The 19779-nt window shown below is 39.6% G+C and overlaps 1 protein-coding gene across 13 annotated transcripts in view; it reads left to right on the top strand.

Moving 5' to 3' along the window:
- The window catches only part of LOC129195007 (phospholipid-transporting ATPase ABCA1-like), a 106106-nt gene that overhangs the window by 74258 nt on the left and 12069 nt on the right, over nucleotides 1-19779 (top strand). For 12 of the 13 annotated variants that reach the window (XM_054800688.1, XM_054800693.1, XM_054800682.1 and 9 more), the window contains 13 exons: nucleotides 1531-1720; nucleotides 8526-8620; nucleotides 9232-9337; nucleotides 9493-9567; nucleotides 13115-13284; nucleotides 13868-14045; nucleotides 14159-14274; nucleotides 15080-15224; nucleotides 15297-15420; nucleotides 16391-16520; nucleotides 16599-16719; nucleotides 16963-17025; nucleotides 19548-19654. In XM_054800688.1, coding sequence (XP_054656663.1) covers nucleotides 1531-1720; nucleotides 8526-8620; nucleotides 9232-9337; nucleotides 9493-9567; nucleotides 13115-13284; nucleotides 13868-14045; nucleotides 14159-14274; nucleotides 15080-15224; nucleotides 15297-15420; nucleotides 16391-16520; nucleotides 16599-16719; nucleotides 16963-17025; nucleotides 19548-19654 — 1620 coding nt within the window. Of the gene's footprint in view, nucleotides 1-1530; nucleotides 1721-8525; nucleotides 8621-9231; nucleotides 9338-9492; nucleotides 9568-13114; nucleotides 13285-13867; nucleotides 14046-14158; nucleotides 14275-15079; nucleotides 15225-15296; nucleotides 15421-16390; nucleotides 16521-16598; nucleotides 16720-16962; nucleotides 17026-19547; nucleotides 19655-19779 lie in introns of those variants that run through there. The other variant, XM_054800692.1, reaches the window with a different exon arrangement.

The following is a 19779-nucleotide window of genomic DNA, read 5'->3' as shown; positions in this document are numbered from 1 at the left end:
GATAGAAATGAAAATGATCACCCTATAGAGGGGGGGAAATCAAAGACACCCCAAAAATGAAAGTAAAAAAATGATGCAGCACACTGGTCCATTTTGCCAAAATGTCATTGTAGCAACTCAAAATGATTCTCAGTAGTTTGTGTGGCCCCCACGTGCTTGTACGCATGCCTGACAACGTCGGGGCATGCTCCTAATGAGACTACGGATGGTGTCCTGGGGGATCTCCTCCCAGATCTGGACCAGGGCATCACTGCGGTACCTGGACGCATGGAGGAGATTCCAGGAGACAGGTAGTTACTCCAGGAGAGCTGGACAGGGCCATAGAAGGTCCTTAAACCCTCAGCAGGATTGATATTGGCTCCTTTGTACAAGGAGGAACATGAGCACTGCCAGAGCCCTACAAAATGACCTCCAGCAGGCCACTGGTGTGAATGTTTCTGACCAAACAATCAGAAACAGGCTCCATGAGGGTGGCCTGAGGGCCTGACGTCCTGTAGTGGGCCCTGTGCTCACTGCCCAGCACCGTAGAGCTCGATTGGCATTTGCCATAGACCACCAGAATTGGCAACTACACCACTGGTGCCCTGTGCTCTTCACTGATAAGAGCAAGTTCAACCTGAGCACATACGACACACGTGAAAGGGTCTGGAGATGCCGTGGAGAACGTTATGCTGCCTGCAACATCATTCAGCATGACCGGTTTGGTGGTGGGTCAGTGATGGTCTGGGGAGGCATATCCCTGGAAGGATGTACAGACCTCTACAGGTTAGATAATGGCACCCTGACTGCTATTAGGTATCGGGATGAAATCCTTGGACCCATTGTCAGAACCTACGCTGGTGCAGTGGGACCAGCAGTATATATTAATAACAAAAATTAAATGATAATATGATCATTAATAAAAATGTATACAAACATAACATAAATGGTGCGCTTTGACACTGCTAGCACATTTACCTACTGATGACGCACCATCAGGAGCAACTGGGGCTTCAGTATCTTGCTTCGACATGATCACCGGAGGACTGAGGATCGAATCCGCAACCTTCAGGTTGGGAGACGACCACTCTACCACCTGAGCCGTGCCGCCCCTAAATTAATTTAAAAAAAAGATGCATAAAAGAATATGATGTACTAACTCACGAATACTCTCGTGAAATAGCATTTACTCTATTAGTGATAAATAAATACAAGTAAATCAATTAAAAAAATGCAAAAATAGACAAAATCCAGAAAATGCAAATCGTCAAATAAATATAACAATACGAACAAAATAACATATATACAAATACATACAAAAAATAACCCAAAATTACAAATAACATCATTTTTAAACAATTTAAAAAGCAGACAAATACAAAATAAAAAATAAGAAAATATCAGCAACGACAATAAAACAATAAAATTAATAAATACACACAGATAAATAAACTAAATATTAAAATATAAATAAATACAAATAAAAGTGATAATTACAAATAAACAAAAAAAGTCCAGTGAAATTAAATCAAAATACGTATTTACCCGCAGGAATCTGCCTTGCGTATCCCTTGGCTCTGATTGGCTGACTCCGTCTGTGGATCAGTCAGTGGCCGACATCTTCCTCCACGGCAACTGGAGCATGTCTGACCCCTCACCATCCTGTCAGTGCAGCACTCCTCAACGGGCCATCATGCTGCCCGACTGCCCCCCCGGTGCTGGGGGCCTGCCGCCTCCTCAGGTACCTTTTTTATATTTCATACACAAATACTCACTTATATGGAAGTGTCCCGTTACCAATATTTACATGTGCAACAAGGGAATTTGCATTATGCTGTGTCCATTGGTTAGAGTTTGGTGTGGCAGATGAGTGGGTGGTGCAACTGAGTTCCACGTTCATAAAACCAAAAAACAGTCTTATATTAATTGCACAGGCCATGTTTTCATTTCATTTTTAGTTAAGTGTTTTTTTGCAGACTGATCATCTCGCCTCGTGGTGTTTTATAGGGATTATATACTGTATATATGTTTCAAGTTCAGTTATCATCAAGCTTGTAACTCTGTCGTCGTGTCATGTATAGAAAAAAGCTAAAGAAGAAGCAAGAGCTTGGACTTTAAGCAGTACGTCCTTAACAACCTCAGAGCGCTCCTGTCATACAGAGGATCTTCAACACGTGTTTTTTTTTAGTAGTTCCCATCCTCTTTGTGTGCCCTTGAGAAACTCCGTAAAAGACGAGATGAAATAAAACACATGGGCACCACATGTGGCACGGTGTGGGAATGATGGTTTCCATAGAAACGTCAGGCGATGCTAAGCCTTATTATCAATTCCGAGGTATTGACTCTTGGTGTTGTTTAACCTTCATAGATGAATAGCCGTGCGCAGGAATTGATAAAGCCACCACGTACGCCGGTGTACGATTGATGTCTTTATCGTTTGAGCAAGCGAGAGCGGTGTCGCTGTACACATTGTTTGCAAATGAGTCAGCCAAGACTGAGCTGACGGCTCATTTTTGTGTGAGGTTTACAGTGGAACTTCTCAGGTCGTACTCCCATTAGAAATAAGGGAAACAGAAACTCAGTAACAGTAACTTCACCAGTGGTGTCCATTGTTACCTTGACATTTTAACCTTGTAAGAATGTCCAAAGTGGTTATCAACGGTTTTTGTTGATTTGGTAGCTACATAAGAGGTGGCATTTTTAGCAAATAAAGGTACAACTTGTTGTGGTTTGTTGTAAATTGTTTATGAATGTGTGACAAGTGTACAATCTCCTCAAACACACAGTCAATGACGTCATTATGACAAACAACCTATATAATACGCCCTCATTGAGACCTTCAGTTTGACTGATGATTTGTTTGTCACAAATTGGTTTTGAATATTTTACGAGTGACTCCTCTCTGTAAGCTCAAAACCATCCCTTCAATTTATTCCCTCAGTGAGACCTTCAATTTGACGTATAACTCGACGTGGTTTGTCACAAATTGGTTTTGAACGTCTTACGAGTGTCTCCTCTTAGCGCAAACAATATTCCTTCAGTTATGTAGTTAGCACCGTAGCACAAATGTGGGTCTCACTACTTTACGACAGAGTATAACACAAGTACGACAAAAAAAACGTTTTTTTTGTCATTTTAGGGCATTTTGAAGAAAAAAAACTACAACATGGTTTATCTCAAAGTGATTTTTGAAGGGGTTACGACTGTACGATCACCTCAAATGCTGTCTTAATTTTAACAAGTTATCCTCATGCATCTCACATTTTTCAAGATTGTCATTATTTCACGATATTGTTCAAATGTATCCTATTTGTCCGCCATGTTCGTTTGTTTTGAACGTCTTAACTTGAACGTACGCCTGTCACGATAACAAATGTTGCTGGACATAATTGTCCGACAAATTATTGTCGATAATCGATATTATTGACAACATTTTTAGAGTGTTTTTTTTCATAAATTATATGGCATAATAATGAGAGTACATCGTATCAAAAGCAATAAACTTTAACTTCTCAAGAATGTTTGACATTGTAATTGGAATGTCAAGAGCCTTTAAATAAATTAAACAAGCAAACAACAGAATAAATTAAACAAACAAAAAAGACAAAAAAAACTCAATTAAAATAAAATGGACTCTGTTTCTGTTAAGAAAAAAACACTCCAATAAAAACCACACATGCAGTTATGTAGTGTATTGTTAAACTAATGTATGGGGTCATATTTGAGCTGGACAACATTGGAGGTACGATAAAATCACAAATTCATTTTGAAAGTGTTACGGGTGTACAAATGCTGGGTCTTAACTTTAAGGATAAATATGCCTAAATTATCGCATTATTCTTAAAATTTGCTGCAAAAATTAAAATTGGCCCACATTTGACCAAAATAAATTTTAATTTAAGGCCGTTTTGACTGATTTTGAACACGATTGATTACATGTATACAATCTCCTCCTGGGTCTTAATGACGAATTACCCCTCTCACATTTTCTCTATCATTACAATATTGTTTACATTTCCCACTGTTGTTGGCCACATTTGTTTGCTTTTCAGCATCACGCGGGATGCGTCAGATTTTGCCTTGAACGCATTTGGGTGTTTCCTTTTGCTTGATCTCCTGCAGCAGAAGCAGTCTACCATGCAAAAACCTTGCCCATGAGTTTTTTTGTGTGCAAATTGTACTGGGGGAGTGTCTGTTCCACTTTATGAAGGATCACTCTGCTAATTAGCTCTCTCTTGCTAACTAAATATGCAAAAGAAGAAGAGTGCGTCTTCCTCAGCAGGCAATGTGTCGCACGGCAGCCTAATTGGATGCTTGAATGGAGCCATTTATTCACGGGAGGGGGGGAGAACATCTAATTAGGCTCCTTTGACATCAGACGCTTTTTTTAGCTTAATTGTCTGTTATCATAACGCTGTAAGGGAGGAGATGTGCTCCACACTTTGGGGAATAAATATCACCTGCAGAAGACAACTTTGCTGGATTTTGTTCAGGCCATGTGGATTTTGGTCCCTCCGTTTTATTATTAAAAGCAAATTCAGTCAATAAAGGGATGAATAGACATGTGTAACAGTCCCCCCGGTGGCGGCGACAGTGACACACAGCATTTTTAGTAAGTGCTATGATCTTCTTGTGATGACTTTAAAAAATTACAATACAGTACAGTGTTCCCTCGTTTATCGCGGGGGATAGGTTCCTAAAATAGCCTGAAATAAGTGAAATCCGCGAACCAACTAGCCAACTTTATTTGTTTACAATTATTAGATATATTTTAAGGCTGTCAAACACTTCACAATACACTTTTCTTAGACAGGCATTAATATTTTCTCACATTTTAAAAATCTCAAAGTTCAAATCTACTAGGTTCGACACAATAAATTGTTAAGTGGCTCACACGTATTCACTCCTCTGACCGTGCGTCGTCCTGGCGCCGTTCGGCTGTAGCGTTTTTGTATCCTTGTTAAAACACATTGCCCCCGCCGTCGTCATCCTCGTCCTACTCCGTTTAGCTGCTTCTTCTATTGTTTATTGGCGGTTAGCAAGTGGCTCAAGTTAGCAAGTTTGCTAGCAACGACATGGAGACTGACAATGGTCTACAGCCAATCAGGACGAAGAACACAATGGGCGGGTTCTCCCTTAGCCAATAAAACTTGTGGTTCTATATTTAGCCGGCTATTGTCTATTGTGGGTTCCTAATATGCTCGTACAGGCACGTAACCACGTAACCTGAGACAGGTGGAGCTGCACACGTCTTCAACATGAGTATACAACACCCTCTTCTGGTAACAGTAGTAAATACAATAACAGACACATACAACAGAGCGCTGATAGATCCCTCTAATACACCATAAGGATGCAGAACACAATGCGCGTTAATACGCTGTTACAAAAAAAATTAAAATTGCACATGAAAAAATCGCGAGGGAACACTGTGCACAAAATATGCAAATCTATTATAAAATTAGATTTAGGGTTTACTACCACATGTATATTTTTATATGTATACATTTTCTATATATTGAAAGGCGTATTTATCTCTTTACAATTTATATTTTTTAATTTAGATTATAGTAATTTATTGCATAATGTAAATGCAAAAAATGTAAAATATTCACAAATGTGTATATATTACTCATATTTATATATTTTATTCATAGCATAATCATAGTTTATATAGTACATAGTATAATTTTTTTAGGATAATTTACTGCATAATGTGTATTTCTGTCCATGTCTTTGTCTTTAATCAGCATGCAGAAAAAAATAATTATACAGTAGAGCCATGCTTTTTGCACGAGTTGCAATCCACACCTACCTGTACAAGCAAATGGCAAAAATCTGCGGGTTATTGATGCTCAGGGTGTCCTGATGCAACTTTTTCACTTCTGATACAATACCGATATTGCAGCCTTGAATACTGGCCCATTTTTTTGGAGTGTGGAATGTTAGAAAATGCTTGATCAAGTGATATTACTCAAACAGAGAACAATAGTCAGAAACAGTGGGTATGAGGAAAAACAAAACTGACCCAGTTTATGCTACCTACACTGGTGTATGAATGTGAATGAATGTTTGGTGGTGGTCGGAGGGGCCGTAGGTGCGAATTGGCAGCCACGTTTCCATCTGACTACCCCAGGGTAGCTGTGCAACAGATGTAGATTACCACCACCAATGTGTGACTGAGGAGCGAATGAGTAATGGGTTCACTTCATTGTGAAGCGCTTTGGGTGCCTTGAAAAGCGCTATAAAAAAAATCTAATCCAATTTATTTCTTTATGCATGAGGGGTATAGTTTTATCCACAAAGTAGTGGCACCTAGGCATAATATAGCAAGGTGCGATGTGCTCAATTAAGCGTTTACACCTGACATTACTCACCACAGATAGGGGTTGGCTTTTTTCTGTTGCAGCTAATGACGTTTTGCAGTCCAGTGGGAGTTTCCCGTGTGATGCCGCTTCACAGGTGTGATGAGTTTGGGCGTATTAAACTTCCCAGGTTCTGTGCCTCCACGGGAAACTTGTGCATGACAAGTTTTGCACTGAGCTGCAACATCTTTTCTGGACTTTAACGAACAATACTGCCACACAGACATCATTCCTGTTCCTTCCTACTTTAACACGTTAGCACACGCTGTTGTTGGAATCATGTGGGCTCTATCTGGTGTGGAGTCTGGAATCGATTGCTTTTATTAAAGTGCCAATATCAGATTTTAGATGCAGGACCGATATAATCCGATACGCGTTCTGTTCTCTTACACGTTTTGTTGATATCAGCCCGATATATGATTGCAATATCAGGTTGGGACACCAGGTTATATATAAAGTTAGATCCATATTTATTTGAACACTGACAAAAGTTTTTTTTGTTTTTTTTTTTACCCGTCTAATGAAACCTATTCCAATTATAGTTAGAGGATGGACATGGACATAAAGTGCAGACTGTCAGCTTTCATTCAAGGGTATCCACATTCAAATTAGATGAAGAGTTTTGGAGTTTCAGCTACTCAACATGTGCCATCCCATTTTAAAAGAAACCAAAAGTAATTGGATCATTGATTCAAAGGCCATTTCATGGGCGGGTGTGGGCAGTTCCTATGTTGTCGTTACCAATTGAACACATAAATGGCCTGCAGTGTGGCGCTTGCATTTGGAAGATCTTGCCCATGAAGACAACATGCAGTCAAATGAGCTCGCCAAACAAACCATCTGCGAAATTGCTACAATATTAAGACTGGCAAAATTTACAATTTGGTAGATCCTGAAAGCAAGCCCCGGTGAACTTGGCAGCTCAAAAAGACTTGGTCCAAGTCCAGGGAAGACAACAGTGGTGAATGCTTGCTGAATCATTTCCATGGTGACAAGAAACCCCTTCAAAACAGCCAGTCAAGTTAGAAACACTCCAGAAAGTAGGTGTGTCATTGTCTTAAAAAAAACATCTAAAAACGCCAGCACAGTTCTGGATGAACATTCTTTGGACAGATGGAACCAAGATCAACCTCTACCGGAATGATGGCAAGAAAATATTGTGGAGAAAGCGTGGTACAACTCATGATCCAAAACATACCATGTCTTGTGTAAAACATGACGGAGGTAGTGTGATGCTTGGGCATGCATAGCTGCCAGTGGCACTGGGTCACTGGTGTTTATTGATGATGTGACACAGGAGACAACCAACTGGATGAATTTTAAGGTGCTCAGAGACACACAGTCTCAAATCCAGCCAAACTGATAGGGCGGCGTTTCATACTACTGATGGACAATGACCCAAAACAAACTTCCAAGCAACCCAGGACTTTATTAAAAGAAAGAAGTGGAATATTCTGGAATGACCAAGTCAGTCGCCTGGTCTCAATCCACATGAGCATACATTTCACCCAAAGACTAAACTTCAGAAAGAGAGGCCCACAAACAAGCAGCAAGTGCAAACCACTGCTGTACAGGCCTGGCAGACCATTAAAGAGGAGGAAACTCAGTACCTGGTGATGTTCATGAGTTCAAGACTTCAGTCATTGCCAGCAAAGGGTTTTCAACCAAGTATTAAAAGGACATTTTACTTTCAGTTATTTATTACTTACTTTTACTAATTACTTTTGAGCCCCAGAAATGGAGTTTTGTTGAAAAAATGCTTTAGTTCCTCACATTTTTATGCAATCTTTCACCTGGCGAATTAAAGCTGAAAGTCTGCACTTTAATCACATCTGAATTGATTCATTTAAAATTCATTAAATTTGGTTTAAAAAAAAACTAGGTAAAAGGTAAAAAAAAAAAATATATATATATATATATATATATATATAGCTATATTTTCACCAAAAATTTGCCAATTTGCAAGGCTGTGAATGTATTGTGCACTTTACTTTTAATTATATCTTTATTATATACACATTTTTGCATTTATTGACTAACATTTAATGCATTATAGAAATGAATGAGTGAACAGCATGCATTAAACCTTTTTTATTAAATTTATATTATAATTGTTAGTAATCACATCATTTGAAACCATGTAAAATATTTATTGGACTATATCTTGCTTTATTTTTACAGAGGATCCAGAACACAACCGATACGCTCCTGGATATGACAGGACGAAACATGACGGACTTCTTGGTCAAGACGTACAAGTACTCGGGCAAAACAAGGTACTGATTCATAGGTATGCAGTAAAGTATATACATGTGCATGTGTGTATCTATCTATACATATACTGTACAGTGTATATATAGATATATACAGTATGTATATGAAAATCAAGTCAATTCAGTCATTCAAGTGGTGACGTGCCAGAGGTTAAAAAAAAAAAAAGATTGTTACCGAAAGCTGAAAATAATGTGTATTTTAGAATTAAACAAAAATTGGGTCACGATTTAAAGCTGCAGAAATGGAGGTTGATCAAGCCTTAGCGGTTGGTGCAACTAATTCTTACAGGTGTTCCACGTTGTCGAGTATTTACTACCTCCTCTGTCTGCATAAAAACAGTGTTCGGAACACACTGCTACTATACCCTCGTGAACATCAGGTGAACAGCATTGTACTAGAGAAATTAATTTGTTGCTACAAAAATGGAAAGAAAAAAGGGAATTAACAATGGAAGAGAGACAGACTATCTTAACTCTAAAAAATTTATTTTTTTCCTCCAGAGAAATGGGACTAGTCTAGTAGTGTACAGTAGTGTACCCCGCCTCTCGCCCAAAGTCAGCTGGGATAGGCGCCAGAATACCCCCTAGTGAGGATAATATATACTTATTTTTAGGTATGGAGGGATCACCGTTGGGGCAGTCAATTCTCAAGTGCGTCTGAGTGAGGCGGCCATTGAAGCCACGATGGAGAATTTAAAGGGACTCTTTGGTTCTTTCCAGGTGAGCGAAATATTTATGTATATACAGTGATATAGACGGATAGATACTGTATGTAGATTGATGTATGACACACACACATCCTGCATATACTGTATGTATATTTTTTTTATTTTAAGTTTCCTTAGAATAAAATCTTTTTTTCCATTTCCATTTAGGTAAACATGACCGACGAGATATTCCAGACCAGTGAGACTCTGCTGAAGAAGCTTGGAACAAAACACAACGTCAAGGTAGAACTCTCATAGGGAACACTTTTTCACACTTAAATGTTTCAGATCATCAAACAAATTTAAATATTAGTCAACGACAACACAACTGAACACAAAATGCAGTTTTTAAGTGAAACTTTTTATTAGAAAAGAAAAAAGGAGAAAAGAAATCCAAACCTACATGGCCCTGTGTGAAGAAGCGATTGCTCCACCATTAAAACATAACTTAACTGAGATTAATTGAGATCTATCAGTCTGGAAAAGGTTATAAAGCCATTTCTAAAGCTTTGGGACTCCAGCGAACCACAGTGAGAGCCATTATCCACAAATGGCGAAAACATGAAACATGGTGAACCTTCCCAGGAGTGGTTGGCCAACCAAAATTACTCTAAGAGCGCAACAATAACTCATCCAAGAGGTCACAAAAGACCCCACAACAACATCAAAGAACTGCAGGCCTCACTTGCCTGAAGTTTTCATGACTCCACTATAAAAAAGACACTGGGCAAAAACGGCCTGCATGGCAGAGTTCCAAGGCGAAAACCGCAGCTGAACAAAAAGATCGTTAAGGCTCGTCTCAATTTTGCCAGAAAATGTCTTGATGATCCCCAAGACCTTTGGTAAAATACTCTGTGGTCTGATGAGACAAAAGTTGAACCTTTTGAGAAGGTGTGTGTCCCATTACATCTGGTGTAAAATTAACGCTGCATTTCAGATGCATGAAGAACATCATACCATCTGTAAAATATGGTGGTGGTAGTGTGATGGTCTGGGGATGTTTTGCTGCTTCAGGACCTGGGAGACTTGTTGTGATAAATGGAACCATGAATTCTGCTGTCTATCAAAAAGTCCTGAAGGACAATATCCACCCATGTGTTCGTGACCTCTAACTGAAACCAACTTAGGTTGTGCAGCAGGACAATGATCCAAAACACACCAGCAAATCCACCTCTGAATGGATGGAGAAAAACAAAATGAAGTCTTTGGAGTGGCTTAGTCAAAGTCCTGACCTGAATCCTATTGAGATGCATGACCTTAAAAAGGCTGTTCATGCTTGAAAACCCTCCAATGTGGCTGAATTACAACAATTTTGCAAAGTTGAGTGGGCCGCAATTCCTCCACAGCGCTTTAAGAGACTCATTGCAAGTTATCGCAAACGCTTGATTGAAGTTGCTGCTAAGGGTGGCCCAACCAGATATTAGGTTTAGGGGGCATCACTTCTTCACACAGGACCATTTCAATTTGGATTTTTTTTTCTCCCTCAAGTTTTTTATTATTTTTATAATTTTGTGTTCAGTTGTGTTGTCATTGACTAATATTTAAATTTGTTTGATGATCTGAAACATTTAAGTGTGACAAGCATGCAAAAAAAAGAAATCAGGAAGGGGGCAAACCCTTTTTCACACTTCTGTTCATGGTGTGTATAAATGTACAAACAGCTCCAAAAAATAAAGGGAACACTTAATCAATCACAATGTCAATCACACTTCTGTGAAATCAAACTGTCCACTTACGAAGCAACACAGATTGACAATCAATTTCACATGCTGTTGTGCAAATGGAATAGACAACAGGTGGACAGCAAGACACCTCCAATAATAATAATTATTATAATACATTTGATTGCCATTGATCATTTTTGTGTGATTTGGTTGTCAGGACATTCAACTATGTAAAGAACAAAGTATTTAATAAGAATATTTCATTCATTCAGATCTAAGATGTGTTATTTTAGTGTTCCCTTTATTTTTCTTTAGCGGTGTAGATATATACTGCTCAAAAAAATTAAAGGAACACTTCGAAAACACATCAGATCTAAACTGGGGGAAAATGATCTTGAATATCTTTCCTGATAATAATTGGGTGATGTATTAGTAACAAAATGATGCCACATCATTTGATAGAAATGAAAATGATCACCCTATAGAGGGGGGAAATCAAAGACACCCCAAAAATGAAAGTGAAAAAATGATGCAGCACACTGGTCCATTTTGCCAAAATGTCATTGTAGCAACTTAAAATGATTCTCAGTAGTTTGTGTGGCCCCCACGTGCTTGTACGCATGCCTGACAACGTCGGGGCATGCTCCTAATGAGACTACGGATGGTGTCCTAACTCTTACCTAAATTAACATTTAATTCACTCACACTACACAGAACACACAAAGGACATGAAATACAGTAATAACACTAAATCCAAAAAGTAAACAGTAATAAAAAAGGGGGGGAAAAAATCCTTGCCTTTATCGCTGTGGTTTATTGGGTATGGGGGAAGTAGAAGAGGCAGGAGAAGCGTTGATTCTGGTCTTCCAGCCAAAGAACTAGCCATCTTTTCATCTCAATAACAAGATTGCTATTCTTCTTATATTACTGACGCTTTAGGATCCTTTAACATGCTCAAAAACACTTTAGCAATTTTCTGCAAGTGTGTGTGTGGTGGTCCCGGCTGAGGAGGACGGCTGTGTGCAGAGAGGACCGTTGACTATGCTGATGGCGTGGTTGTGGCCGACAGTAGCCTGTTTTGTTTTTGCAATGAAGTTGCTGATCGACCACCACCTCATCATCCTCACAATGTCCGGGTAGACGTTACAATAGGACCTTTATCCTTGATGATGATCGCAACGGTCGAGTGTTGAGACCAAAAGTACAGCCAGCATTGATGGGTGTTTTTTATTATGTTAATGTTTACGTCCATGGGGATGACTTTACTGTTTTTCCAAGTCTGACCAGAGTGCCTTCACGCCTGGGAGCCATAATGAAGTGGATAAGTTAACTAATAAGAGATGTTATCCTTCTTCAGTGTAGCTGCACGTGAGCGTAACACATTGTGTATTCTTCCGCTGCACGCTGTAACTACTTCTCGAATGAGCCTTGTATGTACAAAGAAAAATTAAGGTTTTATTACTTTATTGGACCATGTTTGTAACCATGAAATGTCCTAAACTGAGGACGTGTAAAGAAGCCCCGGTATAGACTAGCCCTTTTCCGTACGATGCCTTTGCTGTGTCATCCTCAGGTCTTTAATAAATCTATTTTAGCAGCACCACTAAAGCATCAAGCTGTGTATGTGAGAGGCAACAGAAGCATTTTATTAAAAAAACACGACACGTGAGCGAGACTTTTTTGTCCTAATTAGCATTGCACCAGCAGCGGGGAGTCCGCCTTTTCCTCTTTCATCCATTTCTGTTTCTTTCTTTCCAGCCAGAGAGCCATGAGCTGAGAGAATTACTTACATTGAAGGAATAAAGAACAATGTGCAAAAAATATAATGTAGAATGGGAAATTTGACTCCACATGCTAGCAGTAGGGAAAAAAAGGCTCGGTGCGCTGGCCTTTGAAGTTCAGAGGAGCATATGTGAGGGTCATGGGTCACTAATTCTGGACAGGACAGTCAAGAGTTCTTCCGGACCAAAAATTCTCTAGAGGGGTTGTTAAATAAGACTTTAGTCTTGTCTCAATACTTCGGTCCATGCAGAGAAAAACAGGTTAAGAAAATACGATACAAAGGGGCTTTGTCAAGTCTCTCAGGTGTCTGTGAAACAGCTAAGGACAGTTGTTGTTGTCTACAGGTGTGGTTCTACAACCAGGCATGGCACGGCGTGGTGTCCTTCCTCAACGTGGCCAACAATGCTATCCTGAGAGGGAATCTGCAGACGGGACAGGACCCCCGCCTTTACGGCATCACCGTGTCCAACCACCCCCTTAACCTAACCAAAGAACAGCTGTCCTTCATGGCCCTGTGAGTCCAGTCAATAATTATGGACACCCCACGGTGTCCTATCTGTGTTTTTATTAGCTAAAGTGCTAAGAAGCTATTGCAAGTCGAAGATCCCCTATATGCTAGGTTCCCAAAGTGGCTGCAGGGGTACGCCAATTGTCATAGGGGGTACTTGAATAAAAATTCAAAACAATTAGTGCCCAACTCACAATTACGAGCGCACATTCAGAGCAGAAAGAAGGAAGGAGACAGAGCATGAAGTTCTTCATTACTCTGTGTGAGTTATATGAACAAGTAAGGAATATTGATGACAATGTTGTGCATTAAGAGTGTTTTATCTTGAAGATTTAATTTATTTTATTTACATCTCCCCGCATTGTGAAAACCTGTCAATGTACGTATGTGAAAATTAGGCTTTATGGCTGGTTGTATGTGTTTTTGTACTTTGGATACTGCTTTATCATGTTTCTTAAACATTCCTTTTCAATTTGCTATCAAATTAATATGCGATTTAAACCGCATTAGCTTCCAAGCCCAGCACGTACTGTAGAAAGTTTGTTTCAAGTAGCGTGTTTTACAACAACTGTCCATGTTGAATGTCCAGGGCCACGACGTCCACTGATGTGGTGGTGTCCATCTGCGTCATATTCGCCATGTCCTTCATCCCCGCCAGCTTCGTCCTCTTTCTCATCCAGGAGCGTGTTAGCAAAGCCAAACATCTTCAGTTTGTCAGCGGAGTCAACCCGGCCGTCTACTGGCTGGCCAATTTCGCCTGGGACATGGTAAGCATCATTTTACCATACACTGATTATGCTAATATAATTATAGTAGTATAGATTATAGTAATATAAGACTTGTAATCGTAATAATATTTATAATCATTTGTGTGGGTCAGTGCAACTACGCCATCCCGTGCGTCATCGTCATCGTGATCTTCCTGTGCTTCCAACAAGAATCGTACGTCTCGCTGCACAACCTGCCTGCTCTGGTTTTGCTTCTGGTTCTCTATGGGTAAGCCCTAATTGTAACCATTTAATGTTCATATTTCTTGTTTATTTAGCAAGATAATAACGTGACCCAAATTAGCGCTAAGGCAGCTCTAGAAGGATCTTACATTATGCCCTGTAGTCAGACACTATTTCAAAGGAGAATGGCTTAAATGCTAACATTCTAACATGGCAAGATATGAACTTAAGCAGAGAAAGTTGTAGTACGGCAGCTCTATAATGACTTTGCATCATGTCTTGTGGACATTATTTTCAAAGGATAATTAATTAGATGCTAATGTGCAGTACGCTAAGCTATAGTAAGATAAACAATGTAGCCAAAGTTAACGCTGAGGCAACTCAATGTGTCTAGTATACATCTGTATAACTCTATCTATATATTTTTAATGATTCCCTGTAGTCAGATGCTGTTTCAAAGGAGAATTGTTAACATGCTAACAGCCATATGCTAACATATCAAGATAGCAACTTGAGTACAGAAAGTGCAATGGCAGCTCTATAAGGACCTCATGTCTTGTGGACATTATTTTCAAAGGAGAATTGAGGAAATGCTAATGTGATAACAGTTGTTATGGTAACATATAGCAATATCTATGTGATTACAGAAAGCACTAAGGCAAGCCCATAGAGACTTTACATCATGCTGTGTTAGGTCAGAGTCCAGAAGGCTAATGGGACTGAATAAATTGCTAACAATGCTCACAGTTTGCATGTTAATAGATGGCAAGTTAAGGAAAACAAACCGCTCAGGGAGTACTATACTGTATACATATTTTTATTTTATATTCATATTGTTGTGGGTGATGCAGGTGGTCCATCACCCCCATGATGTACCCAGCGTCCTTCATCTTCAGTGTCCCCAGCACTGCCTACGTGGTGCTAACATGCATTAACCTCTTTGTCGGCATCAACGGCAGTGTGGCCACATTCGTCATGGAGCTCTTCGACGACGAGGTACCTAATCAAGTGTCCAATGAACATACAGGAAAGGCCATACCATGTCTGTGTTTGTGTGCACACCCCCAGACAGTGTCCTACATCAATGACATCGTCAAGCAAGTGCTCCTCATCTTCCCTCATTTCTGTCTGGGCAGAGGATTGATTGACATGGCCAAGAACCAAGCCATGGCTACACTCTTTAGCAGCTTTGGTAAGTTAGTATAACAACTGTTAGCATGTTAGCATTTGAGCTATTCTGTGTAGTGTCTGACCACAGAGCATGATGGATAATCCTTGCTATCTTATATGTTAGCATTCCGTCCTTAGTAATAGAAATGATGTCTGATTACAGGGTGTGGTCCTTAGGAAGTTGTTTTTGCACTAACTTGTCTCACCTTGCTATCCTGTTATGGGTTAGCATACCAACTGTTAGCATTTTATATTATGAGACTACAAGACATGTACAGTATATGTATAATCCTTTGGGTTTGCCTTGGCACTCACTTTACTTCTCGTTAACTATTTTCTATTAGCATTCCAACTGTTGGCATGTTATTCAGTCTCATCTCAGGCTTTTGAAATGCTACCTGACCACAGGGCATGTATAATCCTTCGAGGGCTGCCTTAATACTAACTTTACTGAAGTTGCCATCTTGCTACTGTTTCTGAGCATACCAACTGGTGGTTAGAAAAACAACTCGCCATATTAAGACAGTAGATCCATGCCCATTGTTAGCATGCTAGCTGTTAGCATTGTTCGTGTAGTTCAATCGTGAGCCCAACACGTACTGTACAGTAAAAGGTTTGTTTCAAATGCCGCGTGAAAAAAAGAAGATGCCATTTTCGTAAAAAACACTTTTCTTGTCGGAGCAGAATGATTAGTGTGTTAGCGTTTTGGCACTGTCATCCATTACGTGTTTTTTCTTTAAAGCCTAAGTGGCATTTTAAGCTGTCGCACATAAATACATCAAAACAACTCAAAGAGCAGCTCGCTGTCAGCGTGACATGTTGTTGTTTTGATGCTCGTCCCACACTCTCTCGCTCTCTCTCTCTCTATATATATATATGTATATATATATCTATATCCATATCTATCTATCTATCTATCTATTTATTATTATTATTATTATTATTATTATTATTATTATTATTATTATTATTATTATTATTATTATTATTAGGGGAGAACCGCTTCCAGGATCCGCTTAGCTGGGACATGGTGGGCAAGAACCTATGTGCTATGGCCATACAAGGGGCGGCCATGTTTGCAATCACCATTCTCATCCAGTACAAGTTCTTCTGCAAGCCGAGGTGACGTCACATCGTTGTACATTTAGCGAACAAATGTTTGTCATAAATAACAAGCATTTGCGTATTTTTTTTTAACAGGCATATTTCTGCAACTCCGCTATCCGCCGAGGAGGAGGACATCGACGTTGCTCAAGAACGGGATCGGGTGTACACGGGAAAAGCCCAGAATGACCTTTTGAGGATCTACGACCTGACTAAGGTGTTGTTTTTTTGTTGCTGGGAGGACAAAATGCTAATATGGTAACTAACAGTCACTATACTAAGATACAGTATGGCAAGAAATACGTTGTTTTGATGCTTAAACTGCAGTGTTGATGTTGTAGAAAGCCTAACCTCGTTAATGGAGCACACTAGATGCAGTATTATAGGCACTATATATTTTCTGCTGACTATTCTATTTATACATGCTAAATATTGTTGTCATCTCATTGGCTCCCTGCAGGTGTATCCAGGGAAACGTACCCCTGCTGTTGACCGTCTATGTGTGGGTGTGCCTGCAGCAGAGGTAAACCAAATATTTTCTTTTTGTTTTATTTCATTTTACATTGGGAAACTAGATTTATATCAATTTATAAATTGATCAATAATAAAATATCAAATCAGATATACAGTTTGTACATTTCATCCAAAAATACACATACAAATATTGTGAAGCATTATTTTAAATTATTATATAATTAAAATATCGGATTTAAACAATGAAAATAGTCCTTTTTTTTAGATTTTATTTTATAATATACAATATTTCATTAAGAAAATGAGGAAAAGGGTTTCTATTAGATTATATTCAGTTTGAGTGGTTAAACACATATTTTATTGATAAAGAAAATGTAAATATAAAAAGCCTCATCTTTTGTAACTTTAATTTTAATAATGTATTTAAATTTTCAAAATGGGGAGGTGGTTACAGCATTTTAATATATACATTTAATTTAATAATTCTTATTTTGTTTACATAAACAAAATGAAGTCTTGTGACAACTACTGTAAAATCCCACGTGACAACTCACGTGATTTTTATTAGGTGATAAATTAATACATTGAACAAAATTTGTGTTTCCATTGTCGTAAATGGTATCAAAATACCAAAATATCCAAAATATCTACTGTTTTGAACACCCATTCTTTTCAGTGGTAACCTACTTTCTGTGTTTAGTGGGGCTTCTAAATGTCCATATTGGGCTGTTTTTTCAACATAATCTGAAATGCTGACAAGCGCTGGTATCAAGCCTTTCCTCCTTGGCCGCTGTTTACTCAGAGCTCAGTGGAAATGCCAAGATCAGTATTGTCATTCATCAGCACACATTCCTATGCATTATTTACTGTACATCAGGCTTAACTTTGCTGTCTCCTATGTATTTTCACCCTGTACAGGTTGCTAACATGCAGCCATCAGTGAGGGAAATCTAATATGTGACCGATTTAGAGCATCCAGATAGGAGATAGGAATGCTAGTGTTTTGAAAAACCTGCTTAACCCTTTCGAATGCTGTTTTTAGTTGTTTTTTTTGGCTAAAATGGCTAAAAATAAATGATACCCTAAGTAAACGTAAATCTGTCTTTGAACCATTTGGTATGGCATGGGGTCTTTTGAAAGCTAGCAAGCTGATTTAGATTCACGTACATTTTTGTCAGAAACATGTGCCTTCAAAATAAATAGTATGGAGGTTTGTACTGGAAAACACAAGGGGGCCGTAGCTCGAGTTCTTAGCAACCGGTAATCCCATTTCAAATTTGACAGTGATAGCACAAAAATTCTTTTCTGTGAGATTTACAGCCATGACTGCTGCTGCCTTGGCGATACCGCCTCGACAATGAACTTGAGATGGTGAACCCGAAGTATGTGAAGTTCTGCTCGACTTCAGGAGTGTACCCACTGATGGCAATGGCTGCTGAGGAGTCCTGGGCCATGACATTTGTCTTCTTTAGACAGATCGTCAATCTGAACTCTTTGCAAGTGTGTGAAAGGCGGCTGACAAGCTGCCGAAGGCTTTCTGCTGAGAGTCAAAGCTTTGTCATTAGTGAGGAGCATCATAAGAGTCGAGCAATGTTAAACGACTTGCCGCCAATCTTGGTGTGAATATACATTCCCTCGCTGCAGTCCTTGGACGAATACTGGAGGAGCATGGGGAAGAAAATGCCGAACAGCGTTGGTGCAAGGACACGGCCTTGTTATAGTCTGCTGCTGAGTGGCAAGGCTTACAAGCTTGCACCATTGAAGATGACAGTGCTATGCGTGGAATGAGGAGATGATGTCTAGCAGTTGTGGGGGGGAAACCGATCTTCTGAAGTATCTTTAAAGTCATCTGCTGCTATCAACACTTCTCCTGCAGCTGGCATAATGAGAAGATCATGCCTATAGTTGGCTGGCTGGCTCGGACGCCACACTGGGACTAGATGCGGGAGGCTAGGGTCTGCATGTGTGCCAAGACTACATGGGTGAAGGCCTTGCCAAAAATGCTGAGGATGGAGATGCCCCTGTAGCTATTACAATCGCTGCAGTCACCTTTGTTCTTGTACAAGGTGACAATGTTGGCATCTCACATATGCTGGGGGATGTGGCCCTAATTCCAGCAAAGGCATTTTGTGCAGGGGCTAGAGCAGTACGGATTTGCCATGCCATCAGACCCAGACACTTTCCCACTAGCGGGACAGTCAGTGTCTCTTCCAGTGTAGGTGGGTGTCCAGGTCTTCTATAACGGGCTGGTCTGGGGTGTCTTCTCCAGTCGAGCTACAAAACCTGGGCAGGGTAGTATGGAGAATCAAATGTTGCCCATGAAGCAGTCAAAGCTAGTACAGCTTGGCACCGGAATTACATTAAAGACAAGGTCAGACTGCCTTAGGGACTCCAGCTTCGGGTTTGATGTCGGGGTTTAATCTCCTAACCTTCTTCCATGGCCGCAAGGCAGTTGGGGTACTTTTTTACGCACGTAGGTGTGAAAAAAATAGCTGGCCCATTCCTGTCATGTACATGATCTTTGACTAGCATTCGTGAATTTATTGACTATATATGTTTTTTCTCCACCAGTGTTTTGGCTTGCTAGGAATCAACGGTGCCGGGAAGACCACCACTTTTAAGATGCTAACAGGTGACATCCCTGTCTCTTGCGGAGAGGCCTTCCTCAATGGATACAGGTGTGTCACTAGCCAGTAGCTTAGCATAAGTTTTTCAAATCTGATTTAATACCAGAATGGTGTTACATTTTCATTATTTTCAATGATCACTATTTCCAGTATTAACATTACTATTGTTGCTGATT

The sequence above is a fragment of the Dunckerocampus dactyliophorus genome, chromosome 15 (assembly GCF_027744805.1).
Source record: "Dunckerocampus dactyliophorus isolate RoL2022-P2 chromosome 15, RoL_Ddac_1.1, whole genome shotgun sequence".
In the NCBI taxonomy this organism is placed as follows: domain Eukaryota; kingdom Metazoa; phylum Chordata; class Actinopteri; order Syngnathiformes; family Syngnathidae; genus Dunckerocampus; species Dunckerocampus dactyliophorus.
This window is presented reverse-complemented; position numbering and strand designations above follow the sequence as displayed.